At 54.4% G+C, this 20,425-nt stretch overlaps 1 protein-coding gene across 5 annotated transcripts in view; it reads left to right on the top strand.

Annotated features, from left to right (window-relative positions):
- ANKIB1 (ankyrin repeat and IBR domain containing 1) overlaps positions 1 to 20,425 on the top strand; it is an 85,951-nt gene that overhangs the window by 41,613 nt on the left and 23,913 nt on the right. For all 5 annotated transcript variants that reach the window (XM_064167227.1, XM_064167228.1, XM_064167224.1 and 2 more), the window contains 5 exons: positions 8,222 to 8,489; positions 12,357 to 12,657; positions 14,754 to 14,936; positions 17,418 to 17,535; positions 19,508 to 19,716. In XM_064167227.1, coding sequence (XP_064023297.1) covers positions 8,302 to 8,489; positions 12,357 to 12,657; positions 14,754 to 14,936; positions 17,418 to 17,535; positions 19,508 to 19,716 — 999 coding nt within the window. In that variant the 5' untranslated portion in view covers positions 8,222 to 8,301. The remainder of the gene's footprint in view (positions 1 to 8,221; positions 8,490 to 12,356; positions 12,658 to 14,753; positions 14,937 to 17,417; positions 17,536 to 19,507; positions 19,717 to 20,425) is intronic.

Here is a 20,425-nt window from a genome sequence, read left to right as displayed (position 1 = left end):
GTCCCTGCTGCTGCTGCTGCCTTTTGCTCCTGCAGGTGTGTGCAGTGGAGCTGGCACTGGGCTTCTCTTTCTAACAGACTGGATGTTCTCAGGCCTGAGCCCGTGCAGTTCTCTCTCAGGCAGCCAGATACAGGTTCTGCCAGTGCCTAGCAAATGCTGGCTTGATAATTGTGCTTCTCCTCATCATAGGTCAGGCTGCTTCAGAACAGCTTTGCCAGCCACGGCGGGGGGAAGGTGGAGGGGCTTGGGAAGCTGCAGGACAGTCACGGTGACTTGGCTGATGGCAGCAAGCCTGCTCCTGTACGTGGCTGGGTTGGATTGCATCACCTCAGGGCCACCTGCCATGGTTGGCTGGGTGAGAGCTGTGCTGCTGTGCAGCCAGCTTTGGGAGCCACTGAGAGAAGTGAGCTCAGAGAGTTGTGGGCAATGGGGCAGAGGTGAACTGCAGGCCCATGATGAATTGGGGTCCCCAGGGGTCAGCCCTGGGTCCAGTCTTGTTCAATGTGTTCATCAAAGGCCTGGGTGAGGGGACAAGGCAAACCCCCAGGCAGTTTGCTGCTGGTCCCAAAGTGGGAGCTGGCACCAACTCAGGCCCTGCTGCCACTCAGCCAGAGCTGGGCAGGCTGCAGAGCTGGGTGAGGCTCAGTGAGGGCGAGTGCAGAGTCCTGGCTCTGGGGAGGAGGACAGGCTGGGGGCTGACCTGCTGGAGAGCAGCTCAGCAGAGAAGGACCTGGGAGTGCTGGGGCACAAGAGGCTGAGCCCGAGCCAGCAGTGTGCCCTCGTGGGCAAGGCCAATGGCATCCTGAGATGCACTGAGAAGAGTGTAGGCAGCAGGTCAGGGAGGTGCTTCTGGCCCTCTGCCATGGTGAGGCCTTCTCTGGAGTGTTGCATCCAGTTGTGGGCTGCCCAGTTCAAGGACAAGCAGCTACTGGAGAGAGTCCAATGGAGAGTCGCTTCAGATGCTGAGGGGCCTGAAACATCTCCCTGCTGAGACAGGGGTGAGAGAGCTGGGGCTGTTTGGCCTGGGAGAGAGAAGGCTGAGGAGGGATCTCATTAATGCTGACCCATAGCTAAAGAGTGAGTGCCAGGAGCAGGGAGCCAGATGTGCCACTGCCCCTTGTCCTGTCATGGACACAAACAGGAGGTTCCACCTAACCCTAAGGAAAAATTTCTTCCCTTTGAGGGTGCCAAAGCCCTGGAGCAGGCTGCTCACCTCTCTGGCTCTGGAGGTATCCAGACCCCACCTGGATGTGCTCCTGGCTGATTGGCCCTGGGCAGTGTTGCTTTAGCAGGGGCTCAGTCTCCAGAGGCCCCTTCCAACCCCAGCCATGCCATGGTTGTGTGATGCCCTTAGGAGAGGAGGCCTGCCTGGCCGTGGAGGTGCAGGCAGGCAGGGCTGTGCAGCCCAGCAGCTGTGGGGGAAGCCCTCTGCAGATGTCCTCTGTGACTTTGTCAGCAGCAGGCAGAAATAGCACTGGCTGAGAACCTGCTGCGTGGTGTCACTGACACCCCCGGAGTCAGGAGGATGACCTGGATCTCGCTGTCCTGCAGGACCTCTCTGTCTAATGTAACAACACATAAAGGGACACAGCTCCTGAGAGTCACCTTACCTAACCAGAAGGACCAGATCCACTGGTGAGCCAGCTCTGGCTGCAGCACGGGCACTCACCTGTTTCTTATGACCCTGGCAGCTGTGTGGAGCAGAGGTGGAAGGAGCAGAGCCAGTGATGAGCACAGCCCAGGCTGTCCTAGCTCCTCCTGCTCCAGTTTGATGCTGGTGGGCAGGCAGCCTCAGAAGCCAGGGGTGGGTGAGAGAGGTGCATGCTGCTGCTCACAGCACGCTTGCTGGCACAGTCGCTGCCTGTAGAGAGAGGTAAGTCCTTCCCAACAGAGAACTCCTGCAGAAGCTTGGGCAGTACACAGAGGTGAACAAGTGGTTGAGGCATGAGATGACCCAGCAGTTGAAGGGGGAGTCCAGGAGAGCTGGGGAGGGACTTTTTACAGGGGCTTGCAGTGATAGGATGAGAGGGAATGGATTGGAGCTTGAGGAGGGGAGATTGAGACTGGAGATCAGGAAGAAAAAGAGCAAAAGGGGGACAGAAGAGTGACCTGTACAAGGGGGTAGGATGGAAACCTCTAGAATCAGAGGGAAGAGCTTTTCCTGTTTCTCAGCTCTCGCAGCCAAAGGAAGCAGAATGTAACAAGTGGCAGGTTAAAAAAAGCTGTTTCTTCACAAGGAATGCTTAAGTTGTGAAATTTCAGCTGTGACTGCTGAAAATTTCCATAGGTTCAGGGAGGTTTTGAACAAAATAATGGAAAAGCAGTTCAGGGAGCAGGTCCAGAGGGGCCCAGGAAGATGCTCAGAAGGCTGGAGCACCTCTCCTACAGGACAGGCTGGCAGAGTCAGGGCTGTGCAGCCTGCAGAAGAGAAGGCTGCAGGGAGACCTCAGAGCTGCATTTCAGTATCTGCAGGGGAGCTGCAGGCAGGCAGGAGAGGGACTGTTGAGAAGGGGCTGTGGGGCCAGGATAAGGGCAATGGTTTGGAGCTGGAGCAGGGCAGGGTTAGGTTGGACATCAGGAGGAAGCTCTGCACAGTGAGGGTGGGAGGCACTGGCACAGGCTGCCTGGAGATGTGGTGGAGGCTCCATCCCTGGAGACATTAAAAATCAGACTTGCTATAGCCTTGGGCATCCTGATCTAGATGGAGCTGTCCCTGCTGCCTTCAGGGGGCTTGGACAAGATGGCCTTTGAGGGTCCCTTCCAACCCACTGCACTTTGTGAATCTGTGAGCCTGCCTTGCCATGGGATTTGGACTTGATCTCCAGAGGTTTCTTCCAACCCCTGCCATCCTGTGCCTGCCTGCAGCACCAGCAAGCAGCATGGGTGCATCCTGCCTGAGAGAGCTTCAACCAAAGAGAGATCTTTACAAGAGATTTACACAGCCTTGGCTATTTCCTGGAGCCAAGCAAATGCCAGCGTGAAGGATATCTGTTGAGGACAGCCACAGGTCACCCACTGCTGCAGACCCTCTGTTAAGAGTTTTCTTTAGCTTCAGCCAGCACCTGCTAGGTTTCATTTGTTTAGCTTGCATGGCAGTGGCCCATGGATGATGAAGGCTTTGTGGTGTTCTCCCTTTTTTCACTTGCCACCCACTGACTGCTGCAAACTGGTTTCCCTTGTTTCATGCATTTTTCCTGCTCCTGGCAGTCTTGTCAAGCTTGTTACTCCTGCTGCTTTTTTTCTCCTCTCCACTACCTTATCTGTCTGCCAGCAGGAACAGTGAGAGCACAGGAGAAATGTCACAGCTGCTGTCGCTGCCTTCTCTGTCTAGCTTCAGCACGACCTGAGATGTGAGGGAGAAAGCTCCACCAACAAGCCCCCTTAGGCATTGTGTGGTTCCAGTGTCTGCAGTGACTTGGGGTGGAAGGAGGCAGCTCAGGATCTTCAGTGACAGTCATAAAGATGCCATGAGTTGGGTGAAGCAGAGCATCTCTTCAGAGCAGTTCTTGAAGAGCTCTGTGCCTTTAGCCTGGCTGCTCCCTGCGCTTCTCTGCCATTTTTGTGCCAAATGGGTCAGGTTTTCCAGAACAAGGGCCTCTGGTGACTTGCATTCCTCTCTACTTTTACTCTTCTTAGGTGCATTAAGAAGAATGTGGCCAGCAGGTCCAGGGAGGTTCTTCTCTCCCTCAGCCCTAGTGAGACCACATCTGGAATATTGTGTCTGTTTCTGGGCTCCCCAGTTCAAGGAGGACAGAGAACTGCTTGAGAGAGTTCAATGGAGGGCTAGAGGGATGGTTGAGGACTGGAGCATCTCTGTTATGAGAGAAGCCTGAGAGCCCTGGGGCTGTTTATCCTGGAGAAGGCTAAGAGGGGACCTGATCAGTGTCTGCAAATGTCTGCAGGGTGGCTGTCAGGATGGTGGAGCCAGGATCTGCTCACCGATGCCCAGGGGCAGTGGCTGTAAACTCAGTCACAAGAAGTTCCACCTCAACGTGAGCAGAAACTTCTTTACTGTGAGGGTGCTGGAGGCCTGAATCAGGCTGCCCAGAGAGGTTGTGGAGTTTTCTTCTCTGGAGATCTTCAAAACCCACCTGGATGCCTTCCTGTGTGAGCTGCCCTGAGTGATCCCAAGCTGGGAGGCTTGGCTGAGACAGCTGCAGGCTGTGCTGCCATCCAGAGAGCCCTGGACAGACAGAGCTGGGCACAGAGGAACCAGATGAGGTTCAGCAAGGACAAGTGCAGAGTCCTGCAGCTGGGGAGCAATAATAAACTGCAGCAGTCCAGGCTGGGAGGTGACTGCTGGAGAGCAGCCCCAAGGAGAGGGAGCTGGGAGTGCTGGGGGAGAGCATCCCTGGCACAGCAATGTGCCCTGGGGGCTGACAGGGCAGTGGGGTCCTGGGGGGCATTGAGCAGAGTGTGTCCAGCAGATCCAGGGAGGTTCTCCTGCCCCTTTGCTCTGCCCTGCTCAGACCTCATCTTGAGTGCTGCCTTCTGTTCTGGGCTCCTCAGTTTAGGAGGGACAAGGATCTGCTGGAGAGAGTCCAGTGGAAGGCTACAAGGATGATTGGGTGGTCCTGCTCCGGTAGGGGGGTTGGATTTGATGATGTCTTTGGGTCCCTTCCAACCCCTGACACCTGTGAGCCTGTAATGCACTGGTTGGAAGGGACCTCTAAAGGCCATCCAGTCCAACTCCCCCTGCACTCAGCAGGGACATCCTCCACTTGCTCAGAGCCTTGTCCAGCCTGACTGTGAATATCTCCAAAGATGTGGCCTCCATCACCTCCCTGGGCAGCCTGCTGCAGTGTTCCAGGACCCTCATGGTGCAGACCTCATTGCTGCCTACGTGAAGGGAGGCTGTAGCCTGGTGGGGTTGGGCTCTGCTGCCAGGCACCCAGCAAGAGAACAAGGGGACACAGCCTCAAGCTGTGCCAGGGCAGGTCTAGGCTGGATGTTAGGAGGAAGTTGTTGGCAGAGAGAGTGATTGGCATTGGAATGGGCTGCCCAGGGAGGTGGTGGAGTGGCTGTGCCTGGAGGTGTTGAAGCCAAGGCTGGCTGGGGCACTTAGTGCCATGGTCTGGTTGGTTGGGCAGGGCTGGGTGCTAGGTTGGGCTGGCTGAGCTTGGAGCTCTCTTCCAACCTGCTTGTTCTATGGTTCTATGGGGCTTTTAGCAGTGAAGGATGGCCCTGCCCATGGTATGAGGGTTGGAGACCATGATCTCTAAAGGTCCCTTCCAACCCAACCTGTTCTGTGGTCCAGGCTCAGGCTAGTTTGGTTTTTTCCCCACAGATTCATTGATTCACAGAATGGGTTGGGTTGGAAGGGACCTTAAAGCTCATCCAGCTCCAACCCCCCGCCACGGGCAGGGGAACCTCCCACTAGACCAGGTTGCTCCAGGCCTCACCCATCCTGGCCTTGAATGCCTCCATGGAGGGGACATCCACCACCTCCCCAGGCAACCTATGCCAGTGTCTCAGTCAATTATTGCAGCTCTTTACAAGCTTCATTCTGCTTCTGTCTCCTTTGGCTGCCTCGACACCGACCTCGAAGCGCAGGCTCATCGCCGTGCGCCACGGCTGCCTTTGGTTGGAATGCCACAGGAGCCAGGAATCATCTCCATAAATCCAGACTGCCTGGGCCACACAAGAATTAACTGTTGTCATCCCCAGCCTCTGTGGAAATAATGGAGCAGTTTGCATGCGAGGGGGAAAAACCAACCCTATAATTCAGCAGAGGTGCTCGGGCTGAACTTCCAGACGTTTCCTGAAGGGCTGTGTTGGTGCAAATGAACGTTAGATCAGGTCCAATCTATCTCCTGCCATTTCCCTGCCAGAGGATCAGGGCTTTGCCAGGGGGGTACTAAATATTTTATCAGCAGGGCAGCAGTTGCTAATTTGCTGGCATGCAGAGAGCCACCAGCGCTGGCGCCGCGCTGAGCCGAACCGCTCCTGCTCAGCCGTGGCACTTGAGAGCACCTCTGCTACAGACAGCCTGGGAGAGCTGGGCCTAAAGGCTGCACAGACCTCAGAGCTACATTTCAGTACCTGCAGGGGACCTCCAGGCAGGCCCAGGAGGGACTGTTCCTCTGACACAGTGTTCTCAGCTATTGTCTTTGGTGCCATGGCCTTGTGGCAGAGCAGCTCCTTTGCTCCAGACTACACCAAAGCCAAGATCTCAGCTGCCCACCTTGAATGGTGTCCAGTTCTGGGACACTCAATTCAGGAGAGAAGTCGAGGTGCTGGAAGGTGTTTGGAGAAGGGCAGCAAGGCTGGGGAGGGGCCTGGAGCACAGCCCTGTGAGGAGAGGCTGAGGGAGCTGGGGGGGTGCAGCCTGCAGCAGAGGAGGCTCAGGGCAGAGCTCATTGCTGTCTGCAGCTGCCTGCAGGTAGGCTGTAGCCAGGTGGGGTTGGGCTCTGCTGCCAGGCAGCCAGCAACAGAACAAGGGGACACAGCCTCAAGCTGTGCCAGGGCAGGTCTAGGCTGGATTTTGGGATGAAGTTGTTGTCAGAGAGAGTGATTGGCATTGGAATGGGCTGCCCAGGGAGGTGGTGGAGTGGCTGTGCCTGGAGGTGTTGAAGCCAAGCCTGGCTGGGGCACTTAGTGCCATGGTCTGGTTGGTTGGGCAGGGCTGGGTGCTAGGTTGGGCTGGCTGAGCTTGGAAGGTCTCTGCCAACCTGCTTGATCCCCACCCGTGGAGGTGTTTCCAAGAGCTGTGGTGCTGAGGGCCGTGGTTTAGCCCCAGCCTTGTCAGAGTTAGGCAGTAGTTGGACTGGATGAGCTTAAAGGACTCCTTTAACCCAAATGATTCCATAATTTTGTGGAAAATGGAAGCCACCAAGGCCACCACTCTTGTTCTCAAATGGCCCCGGTGGCACCAGAGACATCAGGATGAGTGTTCACCAAATGACTTCTCAGAGGAACCTCAGTGAGGAGACAGTGCAAGACTTCTGTTGGTAGGACCTTGTGCAGAATGGGATCAGGTCAAAGCTGTGGCAGTGCTGGGATGCAGCAGGACACATCAAGTTCACAGCAGCAGCTGAAAGGAGTTTGAGGGAGGCCTTCTCTGGGGAAACAAAAATATCTCCTTGCAAGTCTTCCCCAGGCTCCCTGCAATCCTTGTGACATTACCTGTACCCACATTCCCAGCCCTTTGGATATTGAGCAGCTCCAGACCTCCTGGATTCCTCTGTGAAGCTCTCAGGGCACCAATCACAGGTGCTGGAAAGCCAAAGTAGAGAGAGAAGTTTGGAGGCAGACCCAACAAGTTGAATATAAGGTCCTGGGCATGAAGCACCTCTTGCCCTGCCTGATTCTGTGCACCCAATACGACAGATCTGCTTCCTGCCCTGCTGTGCCTGGCATGTTTGATCCCAGTGTGTGCTTTGTGGGGTGAGTGGAGCATGGCATGGAGCAGCCTGGATGGGATGAGTCATGCAGAAAAGAGACCTCCCAGAAGGTTCTCTGGGCTACCAGCTGCAGCCTGGTGCTGAGTGCCCTCTCTGTCTGTCTGTCCCTTTGACATAAAGCAGCATGTGCTGTCCCCAGCTGCATGGCCTGATAAGCTTCTCTTGTCCCATCTCCTGAGTGGAGATGCTCTGCCTGCCCTCTATTTATGCAGTGGAGGTCCTGATCACCTCCAGCAGACAAAGGTGAGAGGCTGGCAGGTGTAGCAGCTGCCAAAGAGTGCAGGCAGTGAAGAGCACAGGGTGATGGCAGAGTTGAGGAGGAAAAGCATCTGGGAAGGATTGGTAATTTGTCTCCAGCAGTTCCATCATTCATAGACTCCTAGAAGGGTCTGGGTTGAAGGGACCTTACAGATTGTCCAGTTCCAGCCCCTCTGCCGTGGGCAGGGACACCTCCCACTTGCTCATGGCCCCATCCAGCCTGGCACTGAACACCTCCAGGCATCCACAACCTCCCTGGGCAACCCCGGCCAGTGTCTCCCCACCCTCACAGTCTCCTGATTCTTCGGTCTCCATCTGCCCCCCTCAGGCCTCAATCCATTCCTTCTCATCCTATCCCTACAAGCCCCTGTGGAAGGTCCCTCCCCAGCTTTCTTGTAGCCCTTTTCAGGTAGCAGAAGGCTGCTCTGAGGTCTCCCCAGAGCCTTCTGTTCTGCAGCCCCCACGGCCTGGCTCAGCAGCCGCTGGCAGGGCAGTGTGTGTGAGTCCCTCTCGGAAGGGTTTCTTTCCCAGGACAACTCAACCTTTGTTTGTCTTTGCAGGCCTGCAGCATGTCAGAGAGCAGTGCCACAAGTGGATGAAGGGCAGAGGCAGGAGCGCCCCTGCCAGCTAGGAGAGCAAGATGGGAAACACAACCACCAAGTTCCGCAAGGCTCTGATCAACGGAGATGAGAACTTGGCCTGCCAAATCTACGAGAGCAACCCTCAGCTCAAAGAAACCCTTGACCCAAATACTTCCTACGGAGAGACCTACCAGCACAACACCCCCCTGCACTACGCCGCCAGGCACGGCATGAACCGCATCCTGGGGTGAGTGCTGCCGGGGCGCTGCTCCGCGCCTGCCCCTGCCTGCCCCTGCCTGCCCCTGCCTGCCCCTGCCTGCCCCTGCCTGCCCCTGCCTGCCCCTGCCTCCCCCTGCCTGCCCCTGCCTGCCCCTGCCTGCCCCTGCCTGCCCCTGCCTGCCCCTGCCTGCCCCTGCCTGCCCCTGCCTGCACGCACAGCAGCAGCAAACTGAGGCCAGCGGCACGGAATGGTGTCGTGGGGAGCCTTTACCTGGGGCTGAGCTCACTCCAGCAGTGGCTCTGCCACCCAGGGCACTGGAACGTCACTGTGAGGGGGAGCGACTCAGAGGCTTTGGGCTGTTTAGTCTGGAGAAGAGCAGGCTGAGGGCACAGCTCATCAGTGCTGAGCAGTACTTGAAGGGTGGGTGTCAGGAGGATGGGACCAGGATCACAGGCTCACAGGATGTCAGGGGTTGGAAGGGACTCAAAGAGATCGTCAAGCCCAGCCCCCCTGCCAGAGCAGGACCAGACAACCTAGCTCAGGGCACACAGGAACACATCCAGACAGGCCTGGAAAGGCTCCAGAGAAGGAGACTCCACAGCCTCTCTGGGCATAACCTCACTCCTTGCTCTAGCAGGATGTACCCAGTGGTAAGGAAATCATAAACTCACACTCTGGTGGAGGTTGGAAGTGACCACTGGAGATCAGTGAGTCCAACCCCACTGCCAGAGCAACATAGAGGGACCTCTGGAGATCAGTGAGACCAACCCCACTGCCAGAGCAACATGAAGGGACCTCTGGAGATCGGTGAGACCAACCCCACTGCCAGAGCAAAATCACCTAGGGCAGGTCACACAGGAACACATTCAGATAGATCATGAAAGTCTCCAGAGGAGACTCCATAACCTCTCTGGACAGGCTGCTCCAAGGCTCCAGCACCTTCCCAGCATTTCTCCTCGTGTTGAGATGGAACCTCCTGGGCTCCTGTTTGTGTCTGTTGCCCCTTGTCCTAAATCCTGGCAGTGGCAGCAGCAGTTCTTAGGGCCAGTTGAATTTCAGGTGTACAAAAGGTCACAATAGTAGTCTGGATTTTCACTGCTAAGTGGTTAATGATCTATCAGCAGATCTTTTGAACTTGAAATGGACATAATCACTGTTCCCTGCTCAGATTTTTACTCCATGCAGGAGATTCCTGGGCTGTAAGTGGAGCATAATGAAACAGAGGAGAAACTGTAAGCAGTAATAAAGATTGTTCTATATAATGAACAGAAATAGCCATAATTACTTTTACTAGGTGTGACTTTAACCAGCAGGTAAATAATAATGCTCTTCAGAAAATGATTTAAAGCAGCTTCTGCTTCTCTGCAGCTGTCAGCAGCCACTAAAAAGATTTCATCAAGGGCTTTCTAGTCCACTGTGGTTGTTTTGTTCCACTGCATTTAGGGGGAAAAGTGCTTTGAGTTAATGAAATAAGCATGATTATTCCAGGTTTTAGGCATGAATACTGACCTGCTCTGTTGGAAGGTGGATGATTCATTAATGGCATGAATTAATTCATTGCATATGAGTGTTAAATTGCTGGCTAACAGGAGCTGGCTCTTCTGTACTCATGGCTCACCCACACCCCCCTCATGCTCAGAGAGCTGTGAGCTGTAGGTCTGTGCCTGCACTGGAGTTTGCAGTATGACATTTGAATAGCAAGCTGGACTGAAGGACAGGATGGGGTCATCCAGAGGGACATGGGCAGGCTGAAGGGGAGACTAAGGAGAATCTCAGGAGGTTCATTAAGGTGAAGCTGCAGGTGAGGTGCAGGGTACTGCACCTAGGTCAGGGCAGCCCTAGATGGGGGTGAGGAGACTGAGAGCAGCCCTGCAGGAAAGGATTTGGAGGTGCTGGTGGGTAAGAAGCTGGACAGGAGCCAGCAATGGGCACTTGCAGCCCAGAGGCCAGTGGCAGCCTGGGCTGCATCCAAAGCAGTGTGGCCAGCAAGCTGAGTGAGGTGATTCTGCTCTGCTCAGACCTCACCTGGAGCCTTGTGCCCAGTTCTGAATTCCTCGTGTCCATGTCCACACGTTTCTGGAACACCTCCAGGGGTGGGGACTCCACCACCTCCCTGGGCAGCCTGTTCCTATGCCCGACCACTGTTGCAGCAAAGAAATGTTGGTTCCCTGGAGTGAGGGAATGTGCCAGTGGTTTATTTATCAGCTTCCCAGCCTGCAGATCTTGCCTGTCTTGCTGCTTTCCTGCAGACACTGACAGCAGGAGGTGTGAACGTTGCAGCCTTTTTTCCCCCCTTGTCACTGTTTTCAGCACTTTATTTTCCTTGATGCTTTTGTCACCTCCAGTTTAGACTCCACAAAGAGCTGCAGCTCGAAGCAGAATCTGAAGCCTGCAGCTAGAGAGGAGCCTGTGCCTGCCTTGTGCAAAGTGCTGTTTCCCACGGGCCAGGCAGATCTTCACAAGATCTTCTCAGTACATTTCCAGGCAAAAAGGAGCTTTTTATACCTCTGAAGGTGTGAGCCAAATTGCAAGGGTCTGGAGCACTGCTTTGTGAAAGTCTCCTGCACCAAATCATGGAATGCTTTTGGTTTGAGAAGATCTCTAAGGCCACTGAATCCAACCATTGACCCAGCTCCACCATGGCCATCAAACCATGTCCCCAGGTGCCATGGCCACATGCTTCCTGAACACCTCCAGGGATGGGCACTCCACCACCTCCCTGGGCAGCCTGTGCCAATCCATGACCACTCTTGCAGCAAAGAAATGTTTTCAGATGCCAAACCTAACCCTCTCCTGGCACAATCTCAGGCTACTTCATCCTCTTCTTTCATCTGATACTAAGGAGAAGAGCCCAAACCCCACCCCACTGCAACCTCCTCTCAAGGAGACTTTTGGAAGAGATTAAGGAGAGGAAAGGGGGAAGAGAAATGTGAAGCCCATGTATGTGTGCAGAATGAGCTGCTGGTTGCCTCTGGTAGCTCTGGTGTTTTTCACAGCCATTTATGAGACACAGAAGAGAAACAAGTGAGGAGAACAAGTAATCAAACTTAATTTTTCCCCAAGCCCAACAGTGAATGTTATGAATGCCATAAAATTGTCCTCCAAGGTTCACATCTGATTCATACTGAAACTTTCAACATCTTTAGAGGTGGCTGGACAGTTTTTTAGCAGATGATGTTGACAGAAGGGCAGATTCTGCCACTTTGCTCTGCTGAGACCTCACCTGGAGTGCTGTGTCCAGCTCTGGAGCCCTCAACACAGAAAGGAAATGGAGCAGGACCTGATGGAGCAGGTCCAGAAAAGGGTCATGAAGATGATTGTGGGGCTGGAGCAGCTCTGCTAGGAGGACAGGCTGAGGGAGCTGGGGGTGTGCAGCCTGCAGAAGAGAAGGCTCCAGGCAGACCTAACAGCAGCCTGCCAGGACCTGCAGGGGCTGCAAGCAGGCTGCAGAGGGACTGTTCCCAAAGGCCTGCAGGGACAGGACCAGGGCAATGGTTTGGAATGAGAGCAGAGCAGATTGAGACTGGAGGTGAGGAACAAGTTGTGCAGCAGGAGGCTGCTGGAGCACTGCCACAGGCTGCCCAGGGAGGTGGTTGAGGCCCCATGGCTGGAGCTCTTGAAGGTGAGGCTGGAGCAGGCTGTGAGCAAGCTGCTGTGGTGGAGGATGTCCCTGCTGAGTGCAGGGGGGTGGGCTGGGTGAGCTCTGGAGCTCCCTTCCAGCCCAACCCATTCTGTGGTTCTGCATTGAGCTTAGGCAAGGCCTTCTTAGGAGGTTTTCTGAATTTCTGTCTTGGAAAAAACAAACCTGCTGCTCCAGCCTGCTGCAGGGGTTGAAAATCCACCTCCCTGGCAGGCTGTTCATTGCTAATTGGTTTTCTCCCCCCAACCTTGTAGGACTTTCCTGTTCGTTCGGGACGGAAACCCGAACAAGCGCAATGTGCACAATGAGACATCTATGCACTTACTGTGTATGGGACCTCAGATCATGATCTCAGAAGGAGCTCTTCACCCTCGCCTGACACGACCCTCAGAAGATGACTGCAGGAGAGCAGACTGCCTGCAAATGATCCTGAAGTGGAAGGGAGCGAAGCTGGACGAAGGGCAGTACGAGCGCGCAGCCATCGACGCTGTGGATAACAAGAAGAACACTCCCCTGCACTATGCTGCTGCCTCAGGGATGAAAACCTGTGTTGAGGTAAGGAAATCATCGTAGAATGGTTTAGGTTGGAAGGGACCTCAAAGATCATCCAGTTCCAACTCCCTCCCACTCGAACAGGTCACTCAAGGCCTCATCCAGCCTGGTCCCGAACACCTCCAGGGAGGTTGTGGAGCACAGAATCACCCAATCAAAGATCCCATTGGGTGATTCTGTGTTCCACAACCTCCCTGGGCAACCTGTGCCAGTGTCTCACCACCCTCACTGCAAACAACTTCCTAACATCCAGTTTCAATCTCCCCTCTGCCATTTTAAACCCATTCCTCCTCATCCTGTCATTCCCAGACCTTGGCAATAGTCCCTCCCCAGCCCTCCTGTAGCCCCCTTCAGATACTGGATGGCCACTCCTGGAAGCTTTCTCTTCTCCAGGCTGCAGAGCTCCAAATCTCATAGCTTGTCCTCATAGCAGAGCTGCTCCACAGCTGACCACAGCTCTGGGCACTGCTGATGGAGACTGATAGAGGCAGTGGCCACAGAGTTGTTCTGGGGACAAAAATCCTTCTTCCAGCTCTGCTGTCCCCACCATGAGAAGGATCCAGAGCTGCTGGAGCGAGGCCAGAGGAGGCCACAAAGATGCCTCTAGGGCTGCAGCAGCTCTGCCCTGAGCACAGGCTGAGGGAGCTGGGGGGGTGCAGCCTGCAGAGGAGAAGGCTCCAGGGACACCTCAGAGCTGCTGCCAGTGCCTGAAGGCATCCTGCAGGAAGGCTGCAGAGGGACTTGTGCTGAGGGGGTCTGAGCCAGGCCAAGGGCAATGGTTTGGAGCTGAGGCAGAGCAGGGGGAGAGAGGAGCTGAGTCAGAAGTTGTTGAGTGTGAGGGTGGTGAGAGCCTGGCCCAGGCTGCCCAGGGAGGCTGTGGCTGCCTTCTGCCTGGGGGTGCTGCAGGCCAGGCTGGAGGAGGCCCTGAGCAGCTGAGAGGAGTCCCTGGGCAGGGTGGGGAGGCTGGAGCAGAGGAGCTCTGAGGTCACTTCCAGCCTAATCCATTCTGTGACTGTGTAACATTTTTAACTCTGCTTTGCATTAACTGGAGAAATGAGCAGGATGCAGGCAGAGCAGTGTCAGAAAGAATCACAGCTGCTGCATGGTAAATTGTGCTTCTGGAGCTGGGCTGCAGCTTTGAACTGCAGGCTGCAACATCGCTGGGTTTGAAACTCCTCATGAGGGTTTGTGGTTCTCATTGCTCTACTGCTCACTGCCTCTGCTAGGTTTCATTGGGTGCATCCAGCCTCTAGACTGCCTGCTCCCCAGCTCATCACAGAGACTGGGTCATGTTCTCATGCCAATGGGCACTGACCAATGTACTAAACCAGTTCTGATTCCTGTTTGCTCTCAACTTGTCATAGAGTCAGAGCGGGGCAGGGATTCAGCACTGAGGAGGCCACACCTTGACTGCTGGGTTCAGTTTTGGGGCCAGGAAAGACACTGAAGGACTGGAGCAGGCCCAGAGGAAGGCAGTGAAGCTGGGGAAGGGTCTGGAGAACAGGGCTGGGGAGGAGCAGCTGAGGGAACTGTGGGTGTTTAGCGTGGAGAAGAGGAGTCTGAGGGCAGAACTGTTTGCTCTCTACAGCTCCCCTGAGAGGAGCTTGGAGCCAGGTGGGGGTTGGGCTCTTCTGTCTTGCAACAAGTGACAGGAGGAGAGGAAACAGCCTTAAGCTGCTCTGGGGAGGTTTAGGTTGACTATGAGAAGAAACTTCCTGACTGAAAGGGTTCTCAGAGCCTGCAACAGGCTGCCCAGGGAGGTGGTTGAATTCTCATCCCTGGAGGTGTTTCCAAGAGGCAGAGCTGTGGTGCTGAGGGCCATGGCTTAGCCCCAGCCTTGGCAGAGTTAGGCAATGGTTGGACTGGATGAGCTTAAAGGGCTTTGCCAGGTGAAGTGCTGTGGCTCCATGGGCTTAGCTGGCAGTGAAGCAGTTAACATCAGCAGGGCTCCTTGGCAGGCAAAGCTTCTCCCTTATGCTTCTGTTTTCTTCCTCTATTCTTGGTTCATATATTTGGTGTGTTCTTAACCAAGATGTCTTCTCCTCAGGCCATGAGTGGAGCTGGTAATTAACAGGCCTCTCTGCTGTGTTGCTTTCCAGCTTCTGGTCAAACATGGTGGAGATCTGTTTGCAGAAAACGAAAATAAGGACACCCCCTGTGACTGTGCAGAGAAACAGCACCACAAGGAGCTGGCTCTGAACCTGGAGTCTCGAATGGTCTTCTCTCGTGACCCTGAGGCTGAGAGCATTGAAGCTGAATATGCTGCTTTAGATAAAAAAGAGGTCAGAGGCTACTTTACACTTGGGTGTTTGACACATTTTGGGGTGCTTTGCAGAGTGTTCTCCTGGCAGCAGTTCCCCTGGGGCAGAGCTCTGCGGAGTGTCTCAGCAGGTGCTGTGCTTTGTGGGCTGGGTTTGTGAAGCACTGCACTTTACACAGCTCTCTCTGGCCTGCCACAACCTCAGACCACACAACAGACATGCTCAACACCAGAACGTTTGGTTCTTCTGCTGATTTTAGTCTTATAGTTGCTAGAATGCCATGGACTGTCCTGGAGGTGTGGCAGCCTCCACTCTGGAATTCCCAGATGAAGCTAAACCCCGCCAGCCTAATATTTCCTTTCTTACAGCTTCCTGTCTGGGCTCATCTGTTATTGTGTGAAACAAATGCCTGAAGTTTCAAACACATTCTTAGGGAATATTTCCTTCATTACTTAGAAAGACAAAACTAGGGTTCTTCCCAAAAGAGCAGAAAGGCAGGATCCCAGAACCCCTGCAGGGCTGTGTGGAATGCTCCAGCTGAGCTCACATAATAGGCTGTTACTCAAGGGAGATATTTGTCAGTGCTTGGCCTAGAACTAATCAATTCAATGCAGAATTTGGAGGAGACAACACTAGCTCCTGAAATACACATCTGTGCTGCAGGTTTAACAGCTAAGCCATTTCCCTGGGGGATGGTTATTCAAGAATTGAGTAGTGTTCACAGGATCAGAGGCTGTTAGGGGTTGGAAGAGACCTCTGGAGATCTTCCAGTCCAACTCCTCTGCAGAGCAGGACCACACAATCTAGCTCAGGTCACACAGGAACACATCCAGACAGGGCTGGAAAGGCTCCAGAGGAGACTCCACAGCCTCTCTGGGCAGCCTGTGCCAGGGCTCTGGGACCCTTCCAGTGAAGAAGTTCTTCCTCATGTTGAGGTGGAACCTCCTGTGCTGCAGTTTCTATCCCTTGCCCTTGTCCTGTCCGAGGGCACAAGTGAACAGAGCCTGTCTCTTCCTCACCTCCAGCCCTCAGATATCGATAGACATTGCTTAGATCCCCTCTCAGCTCTCTCCTCTCCAGACTGAGCAACCCCAGGACTCTCAGCCTGTCCTCATCAGGCAGTGCTGCAGTCCCTTCAGCATCCTTGTAGCCCTCCAGCAGATCCCTGTCTCTCTTGATCTGGGGAGCCCAGAACTGGATGCAGTGTTCCAGGTGTGGCCTCACTAGGGCAGAGTAGAGGGGAAGGAGAACCTCCCTCCATCTGCTGGCCACACTCTTCTGAATGCACCCCAGGACCCCATTGGCTTTCTTGGCCTCAAGGGCTTCAAGCCAAGCCTGGCTGGGGCACTTAGTGCCATGGTCTGGTTGATTGGCCAGGGCTGGGTGCTGGGTTGGACTGGATGAGCTTGGAGCTCTCTTCCAGCCTGGTTGCTTCTGTGGTTGCTGTCCCATGGAGCACCTGTGCTGACAGAGCTGCTTGCTTCCCACATGAGGTCAGCTTCAGTCCAGACAATTCACCCTCTGCTTCTCTTCATTTTTCCCTTTGCACTTGGGGTCACTCAGGCACTCAGCTGTTTGTATCCCTGTCTCTCTGACATGCTTTTCTAAGTGATCTCCTCTGGAAGAAATGAAGTAGGTCAGTCAAATTCCAGCGTGGCAGGAGTCAAGTGGCCCAGATTTGTTTCAGTGCATGCCGGTAGCGTTCAGATTGTCCTTTACAGAGCCATGCCTGGGCAGCAAGGGAAGCACACAGGCTCCCTCAGCTTGGGCAGTCAGGGCAAAGGGCAGGGCACTCACAGGTCATTTCTCTTCTGCTCTCCTTGCTTGCTCAAAGAAGACAACAGGCAGTGCAGAGCTGTGACACCTTTACTCTTGCCAGTCACAAAGGTCCTGATACTGTAGAATCCTCAGCTGGTTTGGGTTGGAAGGGATCTTCAAGGTCATCTACTGCCAACCCCTCTGCCTTGGGCAGGGACACCTTGCACCACATCAACTTACTCAAGGCCTCATCCAACCTGGCCTTGAACACCTTCAGGGAAGGCACATTGAGGGCCCTGGGGCTGCTTAGTCTGGAGAAGAGAAGGCTGAGAGGGGATTTAATCAATGTCTATAACTATCCGAGGGCTGGGCATCAGGAGGGGGACAGGCTCTGCTCACTGCTCCCTGGGATAGCACAAGGAGCAGTGGATGGAAGCTGCAGCACAGGAGGCTCCAGCTCAACACAAGGGGCAACTTCTTTCCTGTAAGGGTCCCAGAGCCTGGCACAGGCTGCCCAGAGAGGCTGTGGAGTCTCCTTCTCTGGAGCCTTTCCAGGCCTGTCTGGATGTGTTCCTGTGTGCCCTGAGCTAGGTTGGATGGTCCTGCTCTGGCAGGGGAATTTAACTCTGTGATCTCCTTGGGTCCCTTCCAACCCCTGACATCCTGTGAGCCTGTGACACCCAGGACCTCCCTGGGCAGCCTGTTGCAGTGTCTCACCATCAGTTGTCTTTCTTCTTGTGGCAGCCATACGAGGGGCTAAGGCTCCAGGACCTGCGAAGGCTTAAGGATATGCTGATTGTGGAATCTGCTGACATGCTCCAAGCTCCTCTCTTCACTGCAGAAGCTCTCCTTCGGGCACATGGTAATCCAGCAAAGCCTCTCAAGGTTAAAGAAGCTGCTTTCAGCAGAATGCAGGTGGCAGTTAGCTAGACAGCTTTTGCTTTCCCCAGTGAAAGAGAAGTAACAGTTAATCAAGTGGCAGGAAACAGTTCACACACTGCTTCAGAAAGAAGTACAGCTGCAGGGTGTCAACAGGCATTGAGGCAGACAGGGAGACAGTGAGCAGAGTGATTCAAACTGGGAATTATCCTGGAAGACATTTTAACTTAGGGAGATGGAGAAACAGAGCTTTCCTATTTCACACACTGCTTCAGCAAGAAATACAGCTGCAAGATGTCCAAAAAGCTTTGAGGGAGACAGGAAAGTGATTCAAACTTGGAATTATGCAGTGTGGAGGAAAAGAGTTTCCCTGCCTGTAGTGAGAGACACAGAAGCAGCACTTCCATCCACCTCCAAAAAGTCAACTTCATTGCACTTATTTCTGTCAGCCCTTTGGGTTCTCTGCCACTGTTTGTGTATAAAACTGGACCAAAATGTGCTTTGGTTTTGGGAAGGGTTTTTGGGTTGCAGTAAAAGCAGTCTGACCATGTCAACAAAGGGTTGGAAATTGCCTGGGGTTTGGAAGCAGCAGCAGCCTGTGTGTCCTTGGAAGGGTCTTTATAGTCACTCTATGAATGCAGGCTCTGTTTCCATGTCTAGGTCTGTAACTAGCTGAATTCCACTGAAGTCACTCTCTGCTCTCAGCAGGTCATCTGAAGTGGGGTTGTCAGAATGGGAATGTACCAAATTCAGAGTGCTTGCTCCAGACAAAAGTATCTCTGAAACTCAGTGGACTTTGACTCAGGGATTCCAAACTTCTGCTTACTGAAGCATCTGCATTGTTGCTGGATGCCAGAGGAGCTGCTCAGGCAGTTAATGGTTTGCATGCACATTGCTGGGTTTGCTGGATTAAGCTTCCATTTGTGGAGTCCTGATGAAAATAATAGGGAAAGGTGATTTTAACCCCACAGACTGGCATGCAGAGCTCTGGTAACAGGAACTCTTTTGCACCCAGTGCCTGGTGTTGGTGTTCCTTTGAATTCAGCCACCATGGACTTGAGGCAGTTTGACAGTACTTAAGGCACAGACTTTTATCATGGGATCAGAGAATGGCTTGGGCTGGGAGGGAGCTCCAAAGCTCATCCAGGCCAAGCCCCTGCACTCAGCAGGGACATCCTCCACCACAGCAGCTTGCTCACAGCCTGCTCCAGCCTCACCTTCAGTAGCTCCAGCCATGGGGCCTCAACCACCTCCCTGGGCAGCCTGTGGCAGTGCTCCAGCAGCCTCCTGCTGCACAACTTGTTCCTCACCTCCAGTCTCAATCTGCTCTGCTCTCATTCCAAACCATTGCCCTGCTCCTGTCCCTGCAGGCCTTTGGGAACAGTCCCTCTGCAGCCTGCTTGCAGCCCCTGCAGGTGCTGGCAGGCTGCTGTTAGGTCTGCCTGGAGCCTTCTCCTCTGCAGGCTGCTCACCCCCAGCTCCCTCAGCCTGTCCCCATAGCAGAGCTGCTCCAGCCCTTGGATCATCTTTGTGGCCTCCTCTGGACTCCAGCAGCTCTGTGTTCTTCTCAGGCTGGGGACAGCAGCCCTGGAGGCAGGGCTGGAGGTGCCCTCTGAGCAGAGCCAAGGGGCACAATCTCCTCTCCTGCCCTATGCCCACGGTCCTCTGGCTGCAACCAGCACTTGGCTGCCTGCTGGGCTGCATGAGGGCACTGCTAGCTCCTGGGGAGCTCCTCAGCACCCAACACCCTCAAGGCTTTTTCTTCAAGACTATTCTCAATCACTCCACTCTGCACCCAGCCTGGGCTTGTGCCTTTGACTTGCTGCAGTCCTGCAGCCATCCCTCATGCCACACTTGAACACAGCTGTTTATTTTAAAGGATTTGAGCGTAGCATCTCTGTGTTTCTTCTACCCTGTCAGCTGCCTAACTTCCTGTGTCTGTGTGTTTATTGGAGACTGGGACAGGGAGAAGTTACTTGAGGCCTGGATGTCTAATCCAGAGGGCTGCTGCCAGCGCTCAGGGGTTCAGATGCCAACTCCCCCTCCGAGCGGTTACAACGCCTGGGACACGCTGCCCTCCCCGCGCACGCCGCGCACCACTCGCTCCTCTCTCACCTCCCCCGATGAGATCAGCCCCTCCCCGGGAGACCTGGAGACAGCTGTGGTGAGTCTATACATAGCTCTGGAATTAGCAGGCTCTATTGGTTCTACTTTCAGTTTCCTGGAGCCCAAAAAGCCGAACAGAACAATACCTTGTGCTGGGTGGGTGCAATCCCAAGCACAGCTCCAGGCTGGGTGGGGAATGGCTGAGAGCAGCCCTGAGAAACAGGCCCTGGGGGTCTGGGGTGATGAAAAGCTCCACATGAGCCTGCAGTGTGAGTGCAGCCCAGACACAACCCTGTGCTGGGCTGCAGCAAGAGCAGTGTGGACACAGGGCAAGGGAGGGGACTCTGCCCCTTGGCTCTGCCCTCCTCAGACCCCACCTGCAGTCCTGGGTGCAGTTCTGGAGCCTCCAGTACAACTTTCACAGCTTTCTGGAGCATGTCCAGGGATGAGGATTCCATCACCTCCCTGGGCAGCCTCTGCCAATCCCTGACCACTCTTGCAGCTGAGAACCTTTTTCCTAATATCAAACCTAAAGCTCCCCTGGTGCAGCTTGAGGCCATTTCCTTTTCTCTTATCATCTGTTACAAGCAGAGCTCAACTTCCACTTCCCTCCAGCCTCCACTCAGGGAGCTGTAGAGAGCAAAGAGGTCTCACCCCAGCCTCTTTTTCTCAGCACTAAACACTCCCATTTCTCTCATCTGCTCCTCCCCATGCCTGTCCTCTAGACACTTCCCCAGCTTTGTTGCCCTCCTCTGGACCTGCTCCAA

This window comes from Pogoniulus pusillus, chromosome 28, assembly GCF_015220805.1.
Source record: "Pogoniulus pusillus isolate bPogPus1 chromosome 28, bPogPus1.pri, whole genome shotgun sequence".
Taxonomy (NCBI): Eukaryota; Metazoa; Chordata; class Aves; order Piciformes; family Lybiidae; genus Pogoniulus; species Pogoniulus pusillus.
This window is presented reverse-complemented; position numbering and strand designations above follow the sequence as displayed.